Source organism: Rhinoderma darwinii, chromosome 2 (genome assembly GCF_050947455.1).
Source record: "Rhinoderma darwinii isolate aRhiDar2 chromosome 2, aRhiDar2.hap1, whole genome shotgun sequence".
NCBI lineage: Eukaryota > Metazoa > Chordata > Amphibia > Anura > Rhinodermatidae > Rhinoderma > Rhinoderma darwinii.
In genome coordinates this window covers 376,628,311-376,652,037 of record NC_134688.1, presented here as the reverse complement: position 1 = coordinate 376,652,037, position 23,727 = coordinate 376,628,311, and the positions used below count along the sequence as shown (strand labels likewise).

The 23,727-nt window shown below is 42.5% G+C and overlaps 1 protein-coding gene across 1 annotated transcript in view; it reads left to right on the top strand.

Annotated features, from left to right (window-relative positions):
• Positions 1–15,476, top strand: part of ATG3 (autophagy related 3) — a 30,162-nt gene extending 14,686 nt beyond the window's left edge. Inside the window, exons 9-13 of the mRNA XM_075853910.1 lie at positions 2,947–2,981; positions 6,166–6,318; positions 10,690–10,817; positions 11,348–11,416; positions 15,246–15,476. Of these exons, the coding sequence (XP_075710025.1) occupies positions 2,947–2,981; positions 6,166–6,318; positions 10,690–10,817; positions 11,348–11,416; positions 15,246–15,327 (467 nt within the window). The 3' untranslated portion in view covers positions 15,328–15,476. The remainder of the gene's footprint in view (positions 1–2,946; positions 2,982–6,165; positions 6,319–10,689; positions 10,818–11,347; positions 11,417–15,245) is intronic.
• The last annotated feature ends 8,251 nt before the right edge of the window (positions 15,477–23,727 follow it).

The following is a 23,727-nucleotide window of genomic DNA, read 5'->3' as shown; positions in this document are numbered from 1 at the left end:
TTTAATACTTCTATCTCCTACCTAATCTAATAAACGCTTTGATGTAGGTAACTATTTTTATTTATTTTTTTAAAGCGTTGTCTAGTGACACCGTTCTGATCATTTTTACATTAATGCAATTTTTTTGCAAAAGCCCAACTGGGCGGTTTTTTTTTGGTTTCACCAAGTGGGCGTTGTAAAGAAAAGTGTATGACGCTGACCAATCTGCAAACATGAAATAGATATGCAGGTGCAAATCTGCCGTGACTAATGTATTACCAGTAACAAGAAAATGCAGATGCACACTGCAGGCGCTAAGATATATATATATATATATATATATATATATATATATATATATATATACATATACATATACGCACTTATTGTTTCTTATGCATTTTTTTTTTTTTTTTAATTGTATTACTTGTATAGTGATTATGTTAATAAATGTGAGGTTCTTAGCGCTCAGTTTGATCAAAATGTGCGAGCCCATCTGCCACTACAAGTCGACCTCTATCTGGGGGTCCCTACACTGAACATTGTATCCCTATTTTGGAGACTTACCCCTCTCTCTTGGACTGAGCCCAGGACAGGTAGGAACCAAATATATTCTGTTCTAATTAAAAACAGCCTCGGACAGGTGGGTGGAGAGCACGACCAAAATGGAAGCAGTTTGTAGTATTTGCATGGCGGCGGTGACTGCTTCCATTTTGGTAGTGCTCTCCACCCACCTGTCCGAGGCTGTTTTTAATTAGAACAGAATATATTTGGTTCCTACCAAGAGAGAGAGGGAAGTCCCCAAAATACGGATACAGTGTTCAGTGTAGGGACCCCCTGATAGAGGTCGTGGCAGGTGGGCTCGCACATTTTGATCAAACTGAGCGCTAAGAACCTCACATTTATTAATATAACTATAGCAGTAATGCAATAAAAATGCATAATAAACAATAAGTGTTTGTGTTTGTGTGTGTGTGTGTGTGTGTGTGTGTGTGTGTGTGTATATATATATGTGTGTGTATATATATATATATATATATATATATATATATATTTTTTATTTTTTTTTCTTCGCGCCTGCGGTGTGCATCTGCATTTTCTTGTTGCTGACCAATCAGCGTCACATACTTCTCTTCATTCGTGCCCTGCTTTATTCACAGCACAGCGTGATCTCGTGAGATCACGCTGTAATGTCACTTCCTCCCGCAGTTCCTTTACCGGAGCGATGGGAGAATGACGAGACATTACCTTCAGCCGTGCTAGGACCATTGGTGAGGAGAATATTCGCCTTGGCACGGCTGGAGGCGATGTCTGGTCATTCTCCCATCGCTCCGGTGAAGGAACAACGGGGGAGGAAGGGACATCACAGCGTGATCTTGCGAGATCACGCTGTCCTGTGAATAAAGCTGGCCATGAATGAAGAGAAGTGTGTGATGCTGATTGGTCAGCGTCATCCACTTTTCTTTACAATGCCCAGTTGGGCTTTTACAAAAAATTGGCATTAATGTAAAAATGATCAGAACTTTGTCACCAATAAACGTTTTTCAAAATAAACAAAACAGTTATCGGCATAAAAGTGTTTATTAGATTAGGTAGGAGATAGAGAAGTATTAAACTGGTGACAGATCCTCTTTAACTTTTCCTTTGCACAAGTTCTGATATATCTCCTCCTTAGGCTTTCATCTGTGGCCCCGACTCTGTGGAATCCCCTGACATCGCTGTCCATGAATGGACACGTAATGTCTGGGACTTCCCCAGAGCGGAGTCCCGGGCCGAGCGTTAGTACATGTTCTGCCCCGGGACTCTGTGGAATTCCCTGACATCTCTATCCATATATGGACAGTTTTGTCAGGGTCTTCCCCAGAGCAGAGTCTCGGGCAGAGCGCTAGCATAGGCTCTGCTTCGGCACTCGATGGAATCCCCAGACATCGCTGTCCACATATGGACAGCGATGTCTAGGGCTTCCCCAGAGGTGAACAGTGATATCAGAAGCACAGCTGGAGTCCCAGTAGGAGCAGCTCTGGGGTTGCCCCTGACATCTCTCTCCATATATGGACACTGATGTCAATTGCTTCCCCAGAGTTCTGGAGCAGAGCCTATACTAGTGCTACGCTCTGGGACACAGGCTCTGGGGTTGCCCTTGACATCACATTCCGGTGACATTAGGGGCTCCTCCAGCAGAGGAATCTCTGGCCAAAGCATCGGCAATGCTCTGGCTGGGGATTCCACTCCTAGAGGGCACTGTGGCAGCACCTACAGAGGGCACTGTGGCAGCACCTACAGAGGGCACTGTGGCAGCACCTACAGAGGGCACTGTGGCAGCACCTACAGAGGGCACTGTGGCAGCACCAACAGAGGGCACTGTGGCAGCACCAACAGAGGGCACTGTGGCAGCACCAACAGAGGGCACTGTGGCAGCACCAACAGAGGGCACTGTGGCAGCACCAACAGAGGGCACTGTGGCACGATCTAAAAAGGGGCTACCTAATTTTGACATTTGTGTGTCTGCCAAACGCTGCCGGACTGCATTTAGCGGCACTTAAACTGTAAAACTGCATAGTTGAAATAAGCATGTGGAGAAATCTCGCAAATTTCCAGTAAGTTTAAACCTAGCACTATTATTATAGTAATGTAGTATTATTATAGTAATGTAGTATTGTTATAGTAGTTCAAATAACTAATTAATGAACAATCATTTTGTAATGTATCAAATTTGAAAGTAATGCGGTGCGTCAACTTCACACTTTTTCTATATGTGGCCCACTTACCCGGCCGAGTTTGAGACCCCTGATATAGATCATATTATTTATTACCTGTATCAAGAATAGGGAAATAATAAATGCATTTGTGTCAAATGAAATTTAAGGATTGCAAATTGTGCTTTACAAGTGTATATAAATGGAGAAGTATACATACCTAAACGGGAAAAAAGTGTATATATACTATTTTTTGTTTTTGTTTTTTTAGAATATGAAGAAAGTGGGCTACTAGATACTGATGATGTAAGTGCAATATTGTCCGTTTAGTCAACACTGGGTATGTTCTCCTTTTTAAATATTGTGAAAAGGAGCGTGGCTGTGACAGTGTCTATTGTATTAATTAAAGGCATAATATTGCTTTTGTTAATCCCTGTACCATTTTCAGTTATTTAAAAAAAATATATATATATATATATTTTTATAAGCCCCATAACATTGCAAGATTGGCGAATTTCCTATTACAGAACAATATTTGCTACATATAAGATAGTGGAGACTAAAACATGGGTCCTTATTAGCCTCAATGTCTCGTACAACAGAAAAACTGTACTAGAATTAGAAGGTTAAAAAAATGGAAAGCCAGTGATAGGCAAGTCAACATTTAATTTTTAGGACGTGCTGTTCGCTAGTCAATCTAATTTTTCCTGAGCATATGCCCTTTGGTGTTTGGCAACTGTACACACAAATTAGATTGTTGGGCGATCGTGCAAGATTCATCCAATGTACAGTATATGGATGGCTGTAGGCGACTTCAGGGTCAATCGTGCAGCATAGTAGCCATCCTGCAATCTGTGTCCGGGACAACATATCAAGTTTTCCTTGCCACAATGAGCTCTTGTCTGTCTCCTGTTGTGTGACATTTCTTTCGACTTTAATGGGTTCAGTCAGGTTTCCGCATGGTGTCTGTTGTTTTGCCGGACAAAATAGCACTGCATGCTGCGCTATCTTGTCCGGCAATACTATGAAATCTGCAATGGAGACTCCTAAAGGAGCCTCCGAAGCAGATGTGAACAGAGACTTTTGTTAGGAACCGTGTAACTGTAAAGCCTTGACTAACAAAATGTCTAATATGTTTTATTGTTAAGATAACTGATATTATATGAGGTGGGGGTAGCTGAATTCCTAAAAAGGGAGATTAGAATTTCCAGACAGATGTTTTACTTCTAATTAGTTTAATTAGTTGTCAATTGTGATTATATGAAGCAAAATGTAACGAGAACAAGTCCAGACATGTTATTCTCAGAATATGTATAAAAACTCTGTCATTCCGGATAGACAGACCTTTTGCCATACTGTCTCCTTATCGATCAGAATAAAAGACGCGCATCTCTATTTAGGTGACTCCTTGAATCTCTTTTGATAAGTACATAAATTCTTCTATCCTCTTTCTAATTCAAGTGAGCTGGACACAAGGTTCGTCATTTTGCTTCCTCTCCCGTTTTGTCAAAGTAGGTGGAGCAGTGGGAGGGAGCAAATAAGTAGATCAGTATCCCTGGCAGGTATGTAAGTGAGGATGATTCACAAATGGGAAGGTGCTTCGTCTCATTGCTCCACAATCTGAGCAGAAATTGGGAGTCTGGGACATCCAGCCTTTGGCATTTTTCACTTATCTACTGGATAGGCAATCGGTGAGGGTCCCAGCGGTCGCACCCCTGCCGACCTAGCATTTTTAACCTATCCAGTGGATTACCTTTTAAATGATTAAACAAAGTCCCAGACTCCCAATTTCTGCTCAAGTTGTGGAGCAATGGGATGAAGCACCTTCCTATTTGTGAATCATCCGCACATACATACCAGCCAGGGATACTGATCTACTGATTTGCTTCCTCCCACTTCTCCACCTATTTTGCCAAAACAAGAGTAGTAACTAGTGGATAGGTGAAAAATGCTAAAGGCTAGAATACCCCTTTGAGGACAGACCATACATTTTTTTAACAGAACCTAGTTTTGGCGACCTATATGAAAAATCCTGCAGATGCAGAAGTGAAACAATGGCTTGAGTAAAAGCCAGTGCCCCAGTGATAGGTCAGGGGTGGTTTCATAACATTTCTTTCTGGTCGTTTTTGCAATCCTTTTCAGATTGCTATGCATTGTAAATAAAGTACTCTGCTTCTTATGCTCTTCACTTCTGGTGATTATTCCCCTGTCTAAAGTATATTATCAAAAGGTTCCCAGATAAAAATGATCTGGTCTCAAACAGCTTAACTATTGCACACCATGCTTACATGGCAACCAGTAAATGGCTTTATTTTGCAGCGCTGTAACATCGCTGCACAATAGGCTCCACTGTGCAGCCTCTTATTGGGCACCCGGTTATCAGAGAGAGCCAGGCACCCACAAGAGAAGTATCATATTTTTTTTTTATTTTTTTTTACCGTTTTTGACTTCGTGATCACTATATATATATATATATATATATATATATATATACACTGCACTCCGTGAGTGCTGTATGTACAATAGAGATAGCGGCAGTGCCTTTGTTGGGGATTGCCAGGAAAGCGTTCATGTGTCAGTCCTGCTAGGTTTAACTATACCCATGATGATAACTTACTTTTGTCAGATCCTTTATTCTCTTTAACTGGTGCCCAATAATTAAAAAAAAAAAAAATCCTGCACAATCTGTCGCACTTTTTTTTTTTTTACATTTGATAACCTAAAAGATTAAAGTGTAACCAGCATGTGTGGATAATCACTAAAAGGTGTCTGGTCCCTAAATATGTGTTGACTTCTTTGTTAAAGGCTATGGACACCTTTTTTTGATAGGTTCATGAAAAAAAACAGTCCGTGTGTTTAGTGTAACTTTCTAATTACTCTTTATTAAATCGTTTTACTTTTGGAGATACAGCTGTTCTGTGTTCTCTATACAGAACAGCTGCGTTGTTCGTTTTACACTGAATCTGTCAGTCCCGCGAACCGAACGGGTTCAGTGTCCGTGGTTCCTGCGTGTCTGTGACACGTAAGATCCACCTGTTATCGATCACGTCTAAGTTCATAACTAAGATGTGATTGATTACAGGTGGATCCTGCCTGTCCGAGACAGGCAGGACCCATCGACACTGAACCCGTCAGGTCCGCTGGACTGATGGATTCAGTGTAAAACGAACAATACATCTGCTCTGTATAGAGAACACAGAACAGCTGTATCTCCAAAAGTAAAATGATTTTTTAATAAAGAGTAATTACAAAGTTACACTAAACACACTGACCTGTTTATTAAAAAAAAAAAAAAGCTACCCTTAAAGGTGTACATAGCCTTTAAAGGGAGCAAAATAACAACATAACATCTTCACGTTTCACTGTGAATACAATCTTTGTGTCTGGACTTTTAAGAATAAGGCATTCCAAGATATATTAAATATTGCCTAATGTTAAGGTCTCACTAATATAATACCATTGTCTGCATAAAATATTTTTATTCAACTAGGCAACTGTGGACACTGCCAAAATCGTAGAAGCAAGTAAACCAAAAGCTGAAGGTGCTGAAGATGCCATCTTACAGACTAGAACTTACGACCTTTACATTACATATGACAAGTATTACCAGACACCAAGACTTTGGTTATTCGGGTATGATGAGGTATGTACGTAACAAAAATAGTTTTATATTGTCAAAGGAAAATCTCATTGTGATCACTGCAGAGTTTCACCCCATCTCAGATAAATAGACCCCTTTAATAAAGACCATCTATAAGATGCTAACCGTATTGCACTTAAGCAGGTACAAACAGTGCCCTGAAAAAGGCAGTAGCGACTCTTGGATGCCGAAAGAAGTGATGTTCGTGACCGCATAGTGACTCGGGCCAATAGGCTCTGTAATTCGCAAACCATACATGCCTTCCAATGGCAGCCTGAACAGAAGTACAGGGCGCCGTACAATGAACATCTTGTAGATTCTGTTTATTGTGTGGGGACTACCTATGTTAAAGGGATTTCTCTGACTTTTTTTTTAGATAAAGCTCAATCATGGTATAATGAAAAGTTATGCAACTTTCTGTTTATGAAGGGAAGTATTGCTTTTACTGATAACCATGCCCTCATGCATAAATAGGAGGTTTTATACATTATGGGGGGGATGTTTCAAAATCAGTTCAAGGCAAAAGATACATGTTTGCCTATAGCAATGAATCGTATATACACTTCTGTAAAAAGGTATGTGCCAATTTCTTCTATTTTTGTATATTTATCACACTTGAATGTTTCAGATCATCAAACTATTTAACATTTTAGACAAAGAAAACCCAATACCAGTTATGTGTCCAAATTTATAAGGGATATTGTAGTTTTTCTATACAAAAGTATTGCTGTGTATTGTATCAGCAATCAAAAAGTTAAATAAAATGTTAAATACAAAAAAAAACTGAGAAAAAAAAAACATAGCAAAATGCTTTATGTCAAAATTCATACACATAAAAAGTACACATAATTGGTATCACCGCAAGCGTAACTTGCCGTACCATAAAACGAATTTGCGGTGAATGCCACTAAAACACAATAGTAAACTTGCAGTTTTTTGTTTATCCTGCTTTCCAAATAAAGTTGTATGTACCCCAGAATAAATCCAATGAGAGCTACGGATAGTCCTGCAAAAAAAACCAAGTCCCCATAAAACTACATAAAAGCAAAAATGTTATAATTTTTATTGTGCAAAAGTAGTAAGATATAAAACAAACTTTATAAATTTGGTATCGCCATAATCGTACTAACAGAGTAAAGTTAACCGCATGGCAAACGTCGTAAAAACTAAACCCAAAGAACAATTGCGGAATTGCTGTTTAGTTTAATTCTCCCCCCCCCCCTCCCCCAAACAAAAAAAAGGAATAAAAAATTTTGCCAGGTGGATGTCGTCGTTAATCTCTTCTGGAAATGTCTTTTGTAAATTAATTTGTTTTATGATAAGGAGAGGTTTATTTCCTGTAGAAAATGTGTTCGGAAATAGTACTATTTTAGTGAATTTGAAATTTAGTCTACATAAAATGATAATCTTTCCCTTTCCCAAGCTTTACACTGCAGCTTTGCTCATTTACCATAGCTAGGATTGAGCAATTACAGAAAAATTGTCTAACTGCTGCAATTATACTGAGATAAATCCGCCTCGGTAAAGGGGATCTTGGTTCAGCTGCGACCTCTCCATACTGTGTGTAACCTTTGAACCATGGTCTCTAAAAATAAAGAAGTTCTTTTTTGAGGACGTGCAACGACTCTTCTTGTTATTTTACAAATGTTGCACAACAAAAAGTTGCTCAAGTTGTAACGGACAGCTTTGTTGCATCAGTTCAGAATGTGTCGTTTCTGCACGCTCGCTTATGTAGCAGCTCCTCGTCAATGTGGTGAATTCATATCGTGGCTGTATAAATAACTCCATATGTATCAGGAAAAAGGATTTTGGGTGACACTGATGACGTCTTGTTCTTTGTCTAATAACGTGACTATTCAATATCCACGCACGAATGGGAAGGATGATCTTATTTCTTTATTATCTGAATATACTATTTTATTTACCCCTACATTGTACAGCCGACTTCTCTCTCATTGTCTCACCACCACTGCCCTCTATATAAAGGTGTTTGCTATTTTGAATTTGTCCCGGACTGTTATGTCATTGCTGCTTGTGCATATAAAATGCAAAAGCATCTGTTATAACTAAGGTATGTTCTAATTAATACTGGACAGCTCTGGGGGCTCTTGTTAGCCCCCGGCTGCCAGTTTTCTATGATTCTGTGCTTTTGTGGAGATCAATCACAGACTACCTCCAGCAGGCGATCTTTTGGGCACAGTTTTTGTGCCCCACACGATTGCCATCAGATACATGCACATGAGGATGAGGGACAGAGACCCTTGTACATGGAGGTAATTTTGCAAAAAGGGATTAAGGGCTAGGCTATATGGCAACAAAATACGTAGTAGAGACCATTCCTTTACAGGGCATTGCATGCACAGCTATTTCATAATATATACTGTTTATCAAAATTCACCCTTAGGTCAGGTTCACATCGAGTTACTTTCCTCACATCTGGAGGAGTCCCGATGTATACCTCCGACGGGAGGTAGCAAGGTATCCCACTGTATAGCCATACAGTGGGATATGTCGCCCGAACTCCCCAGGTGGAGCGCTACTTGAAGTGCTGTGCCAGAGGAAGCCCCTGATGTCTTTGTTCATATATGGACAATGATGTCAGGGGCTTTCAACGACTAAGTCCCCGGCCAGGGTCTCCTGTCTTGAGAGAGCCCTCGATGTCACTGTTCATATATGGACAGTGACATTAGGAGCTTTAAGATCCCAGAATTCCCGGCCAAAGCGGCAGCAATGCTCAGGCAGGGGATTCTGCTCCTGGAGGAGCCCCTTACATCCCTGTCCCTTTATGGACGGTGACATCAGGGGCTCCTCCAGAAGCAGAGTCCTCAGCCAGCATTCTACCGATGCAATGGCCAGGGACTCCTTAGTAGGCCCTGACATCATTGTCCATAGTGATGTCAGGGGCATCCCCAGGTTTCCGCCCGGGGAAGCTCCCCGAGGTATACATTTAGCGCATACAGGCTCCCATGTTTAAAAAAAAAAATATATATATATATATATCGCATTACATTTTGTTTTTTTTTGGGGATCCCTCGGTATGCAATAGTGTAGTCTACTACGTTATTACATCCTCCAAAAAAAAAAAAAAAAGGGTTTACCGATGTACTCCAGTCCAACAGAGGCCAAAAGGACAGTCTTGTGGCTTCCTTTTGGGCTAATGGAACCCTATGTATATGTTTTGCATGTACTTCGGGAGTTTTTCACGACAAACGTAGGGCTGAAGCGCAATGTGAATCGGGCCTTCGGTTCTATTCTCGCTTATAGATGCTCACATGGAAAATTCTGATAAGTGTATCTATCTATGTGTGTGTGTGTGTGTGTGTGTGTGTGTGTGTATGTGTGTAATATATATATATATATATATATATATATATATATATATATGTATAATTATACTATTAGTGCAGCTACATGACCGCTTTAGCTTTGCTATATCTGAGCAAGCACCCTGTGTATACCACATTTGTTGTTCTATATCCAGCCGCTCTTTTGTCAGTCATAACCCCAGCTTCTCACAATAACTAATCATGCTGCGACCGCTAGTGCCTGACCAGAGAGGGGGCCGGGTGTAATTACTTGAAGATCCCAGCCACATTACCGACCAGATACTCCACTCTAATAACTGCACCGTGACCCCACGCCTCCAGGAGACCCCGCCATTCCAGCCCGAAGTGCCAAAATGCGCCTCTACCACATCCTATCCTCTTTCTCTCAGGACATGGCAGGTGGCCAGTGACAGGTGTGCTATGCAGTGAGTTGGCCCGGTCGGTGTGGGTATGATAAGAAGCGCTGCTGTAGGGACAGGGCTGAAATAGATTTTACGATACTTGCCAAAATCTGAATTGTGGTTCTTTGAAATGGGGAATTAATCAAATTAATTTCATTAATCACCCAGCCCTAATGAAGGTTTATATAGGTTAGCACTTAACTTCTATTAATAATGTATTGCCTGTCAGTGTAAAACTGCGACATGGCTATTATGCCCTGCCTAGTCATACCAAGATTTCTCTGTGATCCCCCTATAATGGCGTGACAATACTCTTTATTGGTCTCCTAGCCTGTATAGCTGGTCACTGGATTCAGACCTTTCTCCAGACACCTTCTCGAAAACCTAAATACCTGTTAATGAAAACTGTATAAAGCTGGCTGTAGATATGAATGCCCCTCCCCCTATCCAACATTTTTCATAATAAAGGTGATCAAAAAGAAGTGATGATTATTCTCATTATCGATCAATGATCGTCGACGCGTCTGTATCCAACATAATGGATCTCCGAATGGACCGAATAATATTGCACTTCTTGTTGCGTATTCATATATGGAATGTACTTGTTTTGTATGATCTAATAGTAGATTATGTCTTGGGTCTTTCAGCAACGTCAGCCATTGACCGTAGAATATATGTATGAAGACATTAGCCAAGATCATGTGAAGAAAACTGTGACCATTGAAAACCATCCTAATCTGCCACCGCCACCCATGTGTTCTGTTCATCCATGCAGGTAGGCTACTTCATTGGATATCATTGTGGGACTGTATAAGGCCAAGTGGTGGTCTGTAACCTATATTCCTCCCTTGTATGGCCTTTAACAAATACATTGGCTTTAGAGCCATGCAGAAAACGCCAGATGAAATAGCATTACACACCAGCAATTTCCTATAGAAATCTCAGTCTTAATAGAATTTATAACAAACCGGTAGGGGAGGGAAATCAGTGTGTAACAAGCAATGTCTGCTCATCACAAACCGCAGTGGCAAAGCAGACGTTATTTGTGCTCGTCGCACGCACGCGGTGTGGCTGCTTCTTCTGTTTACCCCCAGTATGTCGTTGTGGAAGATGCTGTAGATGTGCCATTGAAGATCTATTCAATAATGTAATAGAGGGAAGGGAGGACGTTCTTAGAAGTCACTTAAAGTGAACGCTGAAATAAAGAGATGTTTTACGTTATGCAGTGGTTTGGGGAATATTGCTCAGTAATGCCCCAAGTTCATGAAGAACTCAAGAATGTGATTTCTTTTTTTACCTTTTTAGACATGCAGAAGTTATGAAGAAAATCATTGAGACCGTTGCAGAAGGTGGAGGAGAGTTGGGAGTTCACATGTATCCTTTATTTCTATTGTATACAGTAAAGGTCAGTGGCACTGCGCAGCATTATACAGAGCGCTGCTAAATATATATATGGGATAATATACCCCCTACTGTAAATTATAAAAACCATATTAGATGTTCCACAATAATATAAAAGCATAAGATAAGTGATATTCTTAATAATTTACAGTAGGGGTACATTATTCCTTATAATACACGCATCAGCTGCTTCAGATTTTCCTGGCCGCCATTGATTCCTACTTTTTAACATGAAGGATTGCAGCATTTAAGATGTTTACTATGATGCTCTGCAGCAGTCGGGGCATATATCACTATAATACATGCTACGGTGTGTATATATCTTTTTATATATAATATCTCTCAGGACTAGCCAACCTTTTTTAGTGTGTGGCACATTCAGTGCTTCTCTTGGATAGAGAGGGGTCAATGAATTCACGTGCTTTGACAGACTTATAACACCATACCTTTATATATGAACACTGACCATAGTAGATCTGCCACCTGACAAATTTCCAATCCGTAATCTAACTACAAAAATTTGTCAGACTAGGTCTTGGATTTATACTTGGTCTGCCTCCTGACTTTTAACATCAAAAGATTTGCATCTGCAATGCTGTTCAGAGAGCGATGTTCAGAAAGAACAGTGACAACCAGAGAACCCAACCAGCCACGATATTTCACTTTAACTGTTGAAGGCACAGAAAATCCTGTCTCCCGGTTTATTATGTAGGCACAAATATTACTAAGGCACAGATAATCCTGCCTAATTTTAAATTATGTAAGAACAGATAATACTAAGCCATAGATAATCCTGCCTCCCTGTAAATTATGTTGGCACAGATAGTACTAAGGCATAGATAATCCTGCCTCCCTGTAAATTATGTTGGCACAGATAGTACTAAGGCATAGATAATCCTGCCTCCCTTTAAATTATGTAGGAACAGATAGTACTAAGGCACAGAGAATCCTACCTCCCTGTAAATTTTTTAGGAACAGATAGTATTAAGGCACAGATAATGCTTCCTTTCTGTAAATTATGTGGTAACAGATGGTACTGTCTCCCTGTCTCTGCCTGAAAATAACGTAAGCACAGATGTCGCTCCCTGGAAATCATGTAGACAGATAGTAGATAGGCATAGATATAATACTGTCTCCCTGTAAATGATGTTGGCACAGATAGTACTACCTCTATATCACTCCCTGAAATGATGTAGGCATAGGTAAGTTCTGTCTCCCTGTCTTTACCTGTGTGGTGAGTCACGTGGCCTCATCTCTCATTCATCCAAACAGCATAAACCAGAAGCTTTCTGAATGAGAAGCCAGTAAGAAAACATGGCTGCTCTGCTCAGAAATTAAAAGATGAGTATTTTAGAAGGTAGCTAGATTTTACTATAAAGGTATGTTCCCACAGGCAGGATACGCTGCAAGATTTCTCCAATGGAAATCTGTTTGAAAATTCATTTACTACATTTACAGCAGCAAAGTGGGTGAGGTGAAATTTCTGCAAATCTCATCCACGTCCTACTGGGTGGGGGGACACGCAAAGCGTTCTGCAGTGGTTTTCGATGGTGATGGATCCGGTGCAAATGGTTTCCGTTTGTCACCGTTGTTTAAGGTTTCTGTCGTTTTGATGGAACGAATCGCGCAGTCGACTATGGTATTGATTCGTGTTTTTTCTTGTGTTTTTTTTTTTTGCGGTTTTTTTCCGCGTTTTTTTTCCCACTGTTTATGCAGTGGAAACCCTATTCAAACCACTGAAAATACGCAGGTGCTCATAATGTTTGCTACAATCAATGCTTCACACTAAATCCGCAGGTAAAAACTGCGGAAAATCTGCAATGTTTTCCGCAGTTATATTACAACAAACCGTATTCACTTAGAGCGTAAAAAAATCTGTAGCAAATTCTAGATGTGCGACAGATTTTCACATCCGCAGCGTGCCTTATCTGAATTTTCACCACGGATTTCATTAACTGCAATGTAATGAGAAATCCGCGGTTATATCTGCTCCAAAATCCACATTGGAATTTTGGGGAATACTAGTAGGCCGGTTCAACCGTATAATGTTGGGTTCATGGTGTGAACCCAGCCTAAGAAAATAAGAGTTCCATATCAACTGGAAGAATAATGCTGCACATTTAAGTAGGTGGGTCTATTTATGCAGATGGAATGAGACCCCCCCCACATTGATATTGAACGCTATTTACTGGGTAAATCTCACTTCCCGCTACTGTGGAAACTGTTCTCACTCCTCCCTGTCACTAAAGACATTAGCCCACTCTCCAGGGGTACTATAATAGCCTCTCACTTCTACCTTGCTTCTTCAGACCCTCCTACACAGTTTTCAGCTAAGGCCCCCTTAAGTGTACTCATACTAGGAAGCAAACCCCCCCCCCCCACCTAGAGGTCTTTTGGGATTCATTAGGGAACACCCCTATCTCAGAGGTTTTTGATCAGCTACTTTCTGTAGATTTCCCTTCCCTTATTCCGCCTCACCACAATAATTTTTTGCGTTTGTCTGGTTTTCGCCAATCCTGTAGAGTTTTCAAAAATAAATTCCCTGTCCTCCCTGAGGCTTCCTGGCTGGATGTCCTCACCCGCTTCCCCTCACCCCGTAAAAAATGACTGTGCAAGAACCACTCTGACATCATGCTTCATTAAGCTCCAGTGGGCAAAAAGCCGCACTTCATCTTAGCTTGGGAGGTGGAGCTGGGGATAACTATTGACGAGCCTTGCTTGTCCCGGATCCTGGCATCTCATGGCTTCACTAGGTGTGTCAGAGTTCAGGAAAATTCCTGATGGTATAAAACCCTGGAATATCTGTTCAAAATAGGTCTCACTTCAGACAATCTCTGTTGGCGTTGTGGAACCCACACTGGTTCACTCTCGCACGTCTGGTGGAGCTACCCGAAAATTGCTCAACAAACATGTGACCTTGTCAGTCGCCTGATTCAACTCTTCAACCTGCAAGGCACGGTCTAGTGACTTTCCTAATTACCACTGCAAAATTACTTATCCCCATTACATGGTGGTCAGTTGAACCACCTTCTATTCGAATGTTGGTCGACAAAGTTGACCATCTCTGTAGGATGGAGGAGCTTGCTAGTTGGGAAGATCGGAACCATATCAGATTTGAAAGGACCCGGGGTCCCTGGAGGGCTGCCAGGGACACTATTGCATTGGGTTGACTCCCCTCCCTCCCCCCCTTACCTTTTGTGTCTGGGCTCGGGAGACCTTCCCATCTCCTTCTCTCATCCCTCTGTCCCCTTCTACTAGCCTTGATCATCATTTCTCTGATTATTTCTCTTGTTCTTTGCCATTATGTCGCACATACGTAATACTCATGTTTTTTCGAATAAGCAGAGTGCCTGTTTTTGCTCTGTGCATAGTTATTATATTTCTGTAACTTTTCCTCTGTATCTAATATTGCTGTATTTGCTACTTGAATCCTTAGTGTACATTTTGTGTATGTACCTGTTCTTTACTGGATATGTCTTACAGAACTGGTTTACGTCTTTCTAATTTTCTTTGATAACGAAAATTGTATACTTTTTTTCTTTCTATAAATAAAGAATTGTTAAAATATAAATAATAATAATAATGGGCAGGGGAGAGAGAGTTGAATGCATTTTATAGATATTACAAATGTGCTGTTTGCAAATAAAATATTTTTACTGGCAAAAATACTAAATGTAAGTTTTATGCTCCTTGCCCTATTTGTGAACCATAATTTTAGCTTACATGTAACTGTTAGACTGACAGTGTAAGTATTACAGTGTTTACATCCATTTACATCTATTCCTTAACATGATCTTATCAGGTACCTTCTTATTTTTCTAAAATTTGTACAGGCTGTCATTCCCACTATAGAATACGATTACACACGGCATTTTACAATGTAACCGCTATTGTCTACCTGCCTTCTCATTAAAGCTCAAATTTTCAATGACCGATATATAACTATTGTTTGTTTTTTTCCATACATACAAATCTGCAACATTTCTGTAATGTATAATATGCTTATTTGATTAAATTTCTGCATTTAAACATTTTTCAGGTTTGTTTTCTCTCTATTCATAACCTGAAATACTAAAAATACATTTTAGCTTATGTTCATGTAAATAGAAAACCCAATAGTTGTTCTTTTGTAAATGTTCAAAGTTTACAGCAGGGAGACAATGGGACAGATTTACTACTGTGTCTGCGTCTAGAATGCGTAGAAAACAAATGTTGGCGCAATTTGGTGCTTTTCACTTTAGAATTTAAGAATAGATGTTGGCGCCTCATTAGACACGTTTAAAGTGTTTAGAAAAGGGGATGTGACTTAGTAGGCAAGGGGGCACGGCTTCAAGCCAAGCAGAACACTTGACTATCTCAGTCACTCCAATAAATGCCTTGTTCACACAGTACAGATTTGACTCCGATTTTGAATGCGTTGTTTAAGCCATAACCACTGCTGTATTCATACGTTGGACTCACTTGGACGCCCGACAATCGACGTATTGCCTATCCTAAGATTTTGGAGTATTTGCCGTTGGGGGACACAGACCGTGGGTATATGCTGTTGCCACTAGGAGGTTTGAAATTGAGCATTAGAAAATTGTAGTACCTCCTATAGGATATACCCCACCTGCAGACACTGAGCTCAATCAGCCTGTCCGTAAGCAGAAGGTGGAGCAGGAAAAAAAAAAGCAAGGTAAGTAACGGTAAGTCAGAACTATAGAGGAGAATATTTTCAACAAACAACCATGAGAACCTTGAACAAACAAATGGGTGGGAGGTGTTTCCCCTAATAAACTTGACGGGGAAATTATTTTATGGCGAGTGCTCAAAAAAAATCTACTTTTCTCGTTTTGTTACGTTAAAGCAGTCCCCAGGGAGGGAACAGTAAAACACAGGGTCACCTACACCACAGAGGCATGTAAGACCTTGCGTCCGAACGAAGCATATGCAGAAGCAAAAGTGTGCACCTGATAGAACCTAGTCAAGCGATAGTGGCCTTAGAGGCCACTAACCTCTTACTTGGACCCTTCGGGAGGATAAGCAAGAAATCCGACCTTTGGAAATAAGCAGTGAGTGATCTGTAAATTCGCAAGGCACAGGCAACATTCCTTAAGTGTCTAGGAGATGGGCAAAAAGATAGTAGATTCATTTCCTTGTTCAGGTGAAAGACAGAAACCATCTTTGACAAGATGAAGAGTCAGGAATGGAGATTGACAAGATAGACCTGCCAGTTTGGAGACTTTCCAGATGGAAGTCGCCCCTACCATTAAAACCACCTGCCAAGAGAGAAGGTGAAGGGAGATCTCTTTTAGAGGTTCAAATGAACCAGATTGTAGAACCTCCAGAACCAAGTTGAAATCCCATGTAAAAGTCAGGGGGCCCATAAGTGGGGGGGCATCTTGAGCATCCCTAGTAGAAAAGTCCTAACTTTAGATTCTAAGGGGTGATCGAACAGGATGGAGAGTGCCAACCCTGTCCCTTAAGGGAACTAAAATCCAGACCCTGATCCAGATTTCCCTGAAGTAAAGATAGAACTCTGGATAGAAAAAAACTTAATTGAGGAAGATTACGATCCTCACACCAATGGAAGTAGGTCTTCACAGTTAGTGATAAATGTGGGCTGTGGAAGGCTTCCTAGCCTTGAGCCTGTTAACCATAACCCGCTCCAGCAAGCCACGTGCCTACAAAATTGCAGCTTCAACAGCCATTCTGTTAAATGTAGCGTCCTTGACTTCTGGTGGAAGAGCTGTCCGAGGGGGAGTAGATCCTTTTGGAGAGGTAAGGGCCGTGGGGCGTCAGCCAGCAGCCCCACCACGTCTAAGGGAAGTTTCCCCTAAAATAAATTTTATATGTATGTCATGTCTCTTGAGCCAGGGCTGTAGAGACACAGCCCTGGTCATGAGCAACGGCTTCACAACAAGGTAGGACAATTAGTTATTGTCCTGCTTTGTTTGGAAGCGATGGATGCAGGAGATACTGCTTTGATCTCCTGTCTCCATTTTAAGCTTCCCGTGTGCGCAGGAGTCGGCCGGTGATATGTTGTCACCATGTCGACCCATGTGAGCTGGGGCGAGCGCCACTCGTCCCCATGTACGAGCATACCGACAAAAGAGAAGACTATCTCACCACTCCACCGACGAGGAGGAGCTGGGTCCTGCCACCACCACACCACCAACGAGAGATACCTACCTGCTCCGCTATGTCAGCTCACCTGTCCTGCAGCCTGTCTCTGTCCTGTGGACCTCTTCTCTCCGGCTCCTTCTCCACCAACGCTAAGTTTCATAGTGTAGCCACAACTACACTTTAACTCTCTCCGTCTGCCCCTGAGTCAAACCTTGATGCCCCTGTGTGCCTTGCTGTCACTGAGTAACCCTTGCTGTCCTTTAATAACCCTTGCTGACCTACAGGGGCTCTCCACATGAGTTGGTGAACCCGTTATTATATCACCCCCCTTAACATCTACGTACCGACAAGCCGTGGCTAGTCTGGTGTCACCAGGATGTCTGGAATCCCTTTGGCTTTGATCCATCAGAATAGCCAAGGCAGAGGAGGAAATAGGTACAGGAGACTGGCAATCCCACGGAGCAACTAAGGCATGAGCAGGAGACATTGTGATCATGGGGAATGGTCGGGGAGGATGGCCACCATTGGAGGGCTTGACGGACTCCCGGGGGAAGTAGTATCTGTTAGGGCTTATTCACACGAACGTTGAATATAGTCGTAAAAACAACGGCCATTACATGTACGCGTGTATTTCAATTGGGCTGTTCACACGGCCGTTGTTTAAATGGACCGTGTGAAGGCTCTGTTAACAAATAGAACATATCCTATTTTCTTCAGTTTTCACGGATCCCTTCATAGACTCATGTCTGGGGATCCGTGAAAACGAGTCCCACACGAATGACACAGATGTGAAAAACAGCTGTTTTTCACGTCCGAGTTTACCCACGTTCGTGTGAATAAGCGCTTGATCCATGGAGTCTAGAGAGTAGTTCCACTGAGAGGATTGCCCGTTGAAGGGGGCGAGTGTGAAACTTTACAAAGAGAATAGCTTCGATTGAAACCACCATGGTGCCGACATCCCTTATGCAAATGTGAAGAGTGTTCGGCAAGCCCTTCCGTAAGGACTGGACCCTGGTCTGAAGAACAGACATCTCTATTGAGTAAGGAATACTCTTGCCAACTGAGTGTTGAAGATCTCGCCGAGAAAAGTAAAAGTCTGGGAAGGGGAGCGGTTAATGATCCAACTGAATCGGGTCACAGTATCCAGGGTGATCCGGAGAGCAGTCATGTTGTCCTCCCTCGCAGGAGACTTTATCAAAATATTGTCCAGGTAGGGGGTGACTGAAACTCCTGGTCCGAAGAAGTACCATCACGACAGACAGGGTTTGGGGAACACCCACGGGGTTGTCGCCAGTCTAAACAGAAACTACAAACTGGTAATGTTGAGGGGGTATTGCAAAGCGCTGGTGGGATTGGCAAAATGGGAATGTGAAGGTACACATCCTTGATGTCCACAGAGCAAAGAAATCGCCCCTGTCCCATAGAGGCAATGACCGAACGTAGAGATTCAATGCGGAAGTGGCGGACCCTGAATGTACCTGTACGTTAAGGTCCAGCGTGGGGTGAACACACCCGTACTTTTTTGGCACGACAAGGTTGAACTAAACCCCCCCAAAATGTTTGATCTGGAGGCACAAGGATGATGACTTCCTGAAGAAACAGAAAATTGACAGCCTGATAAAAGGTGGAGGTCGAAAAAACACTCGGGAGCAAGACTGTTAAACTCGATCTTGTATCCCGCAGACACAACTTCCTGAGCTCAGGAATCCGAGATGTGGGAAAGCCGGACGTCCTTGAAGTGCAGAAACCTGCCCCTCACCTGAATCAATTGAGGGGGTGCACCTTCAGACAGAGCTGGGCTTATCAATCTTGGTGGTCTGAGGGTAAGGATTCCAGGACGGATGAGCTTTGATGGAAGGCTTGTTCTGTCCTGCTGGGACAGTGTTTTGGAAACTAAGGAACCCGCAAAAGGCCGAAAGTGGGACTTGTTTTCTTGGCAGGGGTGGCGCTGTTGACTCTGTTCTGCGTGAGTGCTCTTTCTAGTCCTGGCTTCTGAGATAATTTTGTCAAGATGGGTCCCAAAAAGAAGATACCTGAAAAGCAGTTAGGCTGGTTTCACACACCCTATTTACAGACGTAATTAGGGCATTTTATTTTACGTCCGAAAATACGGCTTTAAAGCGTCGGCAAACATCTGCCCATTCATTTGAATGGGTTTTACGATGTTCTGTGCCGACGGTCATTTTTTTTACGCGCCGCGGTCAAAAGATGGCGCGTAAAAAAGACGCCCGCGTCAAAGAGGTGCCTGTCACTTCTTGGGACGTAATTGGAGCCGTTTTCCATTGACTCCATGGAAAAACAGCTCCAATTACGTCCGTAATGGACGCAGCGAAAAGTGCCTGCACATGCCATTACGTCTGAAATTGGGCCTATTTTTTCTAATTATTTTAATATGTTCCCTAATGTAACGGTATTTATTCATGTTTTTACTTTTGTGGGGGCAACCATCTTTATTAGCATATGTTTATGTGTCTCTGCACAACACATACACAGGTGCTATACGCAGTGGCGGATCATCATTAGGGCGGTTCGCCCGAACTGCACGGACCCACTAATGTCTGGTGGTGTCACTAGCACTGGAGGGGGCCCTGGTGCTAGCGACAGCCAGATTCACTTGTATCTGCGTCCTCAGGACACAGATACAAATGAATACCATAGGCTGCAGGCCACGTTAGGCCTGCAGCCTATAAGGCACTGGGAAGAATCCCTACGCAGGCCGCCTTGATGATGTCATCGCATCACGCTGGTCTGCAAATGCGCCCGCCTGGAGGATGTATAGCGCTCTGTCTGTCGCGGGAACAGGGCAAGGTAAGTACAATATATATTTTTTTATTATATATTTATTTTATTTTTTTGGTGGGGGGGAGTCCGAAGTAGCTGGGGGGAACACTGTGTGACACTATGCAAGAGGGGGAAGCGCTGTGTGACACTGTATACAAGGGGGGAGCGCTGAGTGACACTATACAAGGAGGGAAGCTCTGTGTGGCACATTATACAAGGGGGGGAGCGCTGTGGGGAACTATATACAAGGGAGAAGCGCTGTGGGGAACTATATACAAGGGGGAGCGCTGTATGGCACTATATACAAGAGGGGAGTGCTGTGTGGCACTATATTCAAGGGGGAGCGCTGTGTGGCACTATATACAACGGGGAGCGCTGTGTGGCACTATATACAACGGGGAGCGCTGTGTGGCACTATATACAAGGGGGAGCGCTGTGTGGCACTATATACAAGGGGGAGCGCTGTGTGGCACTATATACACGGGGGAGCGCTGTGTGGCACTATATACAAGGGAGAGCACTGTGTGCCACTATATACAAGGGGGTGCTGTGTGGCACTATATACAAGGGGGAGCACTGTGTGCCACTATATACAAGGGGGGGCGCTGTGTGGCACTATATACACGGGTGGGTGTGTGGCACTATATACAAGGGGGTGAATGTGGCGCTATCTACAGGGGATGTGTCTGGCGCTATCTACAGGGGGCTGTGTATGGCGCTATCTACAGGCGGCTGTGTGTATGTGGTGCTTTACTTTACAGTGTTTGTTATTGATAATTGGTCATTTTATTCAGGGGCACAGTGTGTGGCACCATGATAATTTTTTCTTCGTTTATAGGTGTGGAAAAGTGAGGAAAATTGCAGAAATGGGTCGTGGCCGGGAGAAGTCGTCATGAAGTCTGGACTGGATGGAGAAGAAAAGAGGAAAAAAACTGCTAGACTCTGAGAAGTCCTCACCTGTGAGTCACTAAATTTATGGAGAATCTGTCACCTCTCCTGACATGTTTGTTATAGAAAATTCTTGTATTTCAGATAAAGACTTTGTGCCGTCCAGGACTGATAGACAAATGCATGTTACCATTCCCCTTGTCAGGTGGATGGGTCCCTGCACAGTGTGATACTGTCAGCGATGGTTGGAGACTGTCAGTATGTAGGGACACAGCCCTGTGACAAGGGAATCGTAACACCCATTTGTTAATGCTAGCACGAAAAGGTGGTGTTAACAATAGATATGGTGCGGCGGTGGAGAAGGGGGGCCCAAGTTTGGATAACAGCCCAGGGCCTTTGGTCTACTTAAAGGCAATGTGTCGCTAGAAATATTTTTTTTCAGTTAATCAATTATTATTTAAGTGATTACACATTGTTTTAATTTTTTACATTTTTTCACAAGTCAGGGAATATTATAAATTAGATTCTAATTTATAACATTTCCATGCGCTGGGCACTAGAGGGAGCAGTTGCCAAAATTGCAGCATGGTCAATGTGGCAAAGCAACCTCATTGATTTATGCTGCAAATTTGGGGTGGACACACTCTCTCTAGTGTCCTCACACAATCCCCCCTCCCTTCTTCTGGCTAGTGTCAGGAGAAGGAAGGGTTTGAATCTTCAAACCTCCTACACTGTGTGCTGCCATTTTCTGAGCGACTGCACAGTGTAGGAGGATTAGATACAGCGCTCAGCAGACAGTATATAATACACGAACATTATACACACATAATAACAACATAATAACACACCAACATAATACACACATCACATACACGAACATAAATTATCTGCCGCCTCCGCTGGTCTACGCTCCTATTACTTGCGCCTGAACATATGGCCGGAAGACGCGGCTGGAAGTCGTCATCTGACTGTCCAGCTGCGACTTCCGGTCCAAATGAAAATGGCGCCGGATTTCGCTCTGCGAACTAGCTTAATTTTGGTCTGTGTGGGAGCGGCGCATGCACCGTTCCCACACAGACGGCGTACGCTTCTGAGAATGGAACGGCTCCCGTTCGCATTCTCTATGGGGTTGTATGTGCCGTATTCCATCTCTGTATGTGTCGTTAATCGACACATACAGAGATTTAAAAAAAATGGCAGCCCCCATAGAGAAGTAAAAGTAAGAACAATGTAAAAAGTAGAACATGAGAACACAAATAAATAAAATTGATGTTAATATCATATTAAAAGCAATATGATTAAAAAAAATAATGACACCTTCCCTTTAATCCGCCACTGGCAGTAATGGAGTAACAGGCAGGGAGGCTCGAATAAGAGAGCAGTCGGTGGGCAGATACTACGGTGGTGGGAGGAGGCAAGTGGCGGCCCTGGGTGTGGGGGGCGCTCGGGCTGAGGAGGGCAGGGGATGGGTGTCAGTAAATAAACTTATCCTTTCAAATGTGCCAGTCTTTCATCTCAGGACAGTAACCAGCAGGAGCACCCCCTCAGTGAGTCGTCCTCAGGTGAGGGAGAACACTGGTGGAAACAGTAGAGGAGGGGGTGCACCTTACACTGGTAGGTTATGGAGGAACTTGCGCTCTCTGCTCTTGTCTTAGGCAGGGCAAAAAAAAACCAGAAGGTTTGACACTGTGTGCCCCGCATGGAGGGGACAACAGGGGGACGCTTTCACCCCTGTCTCCCAGCTAAAGGGGAAAAAAAGAAACATTAAAAAAAAGTTAAAGACCGTGTAGAACTAGCAGGAGAAGCTGCCTTCTATGAATTCTAAGCTAAGACTCGATTAGCTCAGTGTCTGTAGACCAGGTATATCCTGTAGAAGAGGCCACACTTTTTTATTTCTTAGTTTCAAGCCTCCTAGTGGCAACAGCATGTACCCCACGCTCTGTGTCACTCACTGTAATGAATGAGAAACGGAGCCCTTATTAGGGCTTGTTATTATATCGGCCACACAGTGGGTCACATTTCTATTTATCTGTGACTGCTTTATATACAGGGAGTTTCTTCTATACGCAATGCCTTATATCTAGGTCGCTAGGATATTGGATCAATCTGTGATGGAACCGAAATAACCAGAATTAAGGGGGCCATAGCGTGCTATGCAGTACTGCAGTACCTTTACATTTTTATTTACAGACACTGTGCCACTTTCGTCCAGTGGCTGTGTTTGGTATTGCAGTGGAGCCCCATTCAAGTGTACTGAACTAATTGAGTATAACATGTTTTTGCTTTTAGATTTGCAAGTTATAATGGAGAATGATTAAGTATTTTACATTGGAACTCATTCTACAGTATATGATGATGAGAATACAGTAGTGTGTTGATTTGTCAATTTTGCAGACAGGACGTTCTATTAAAAGGTATAGTGCGCCTGGATGTTGATGCGTAGTCATTTTTGTCAGAGCACATACCACTGCAGATGCTCAGTACATACTCTTTATCTAAAAGACACA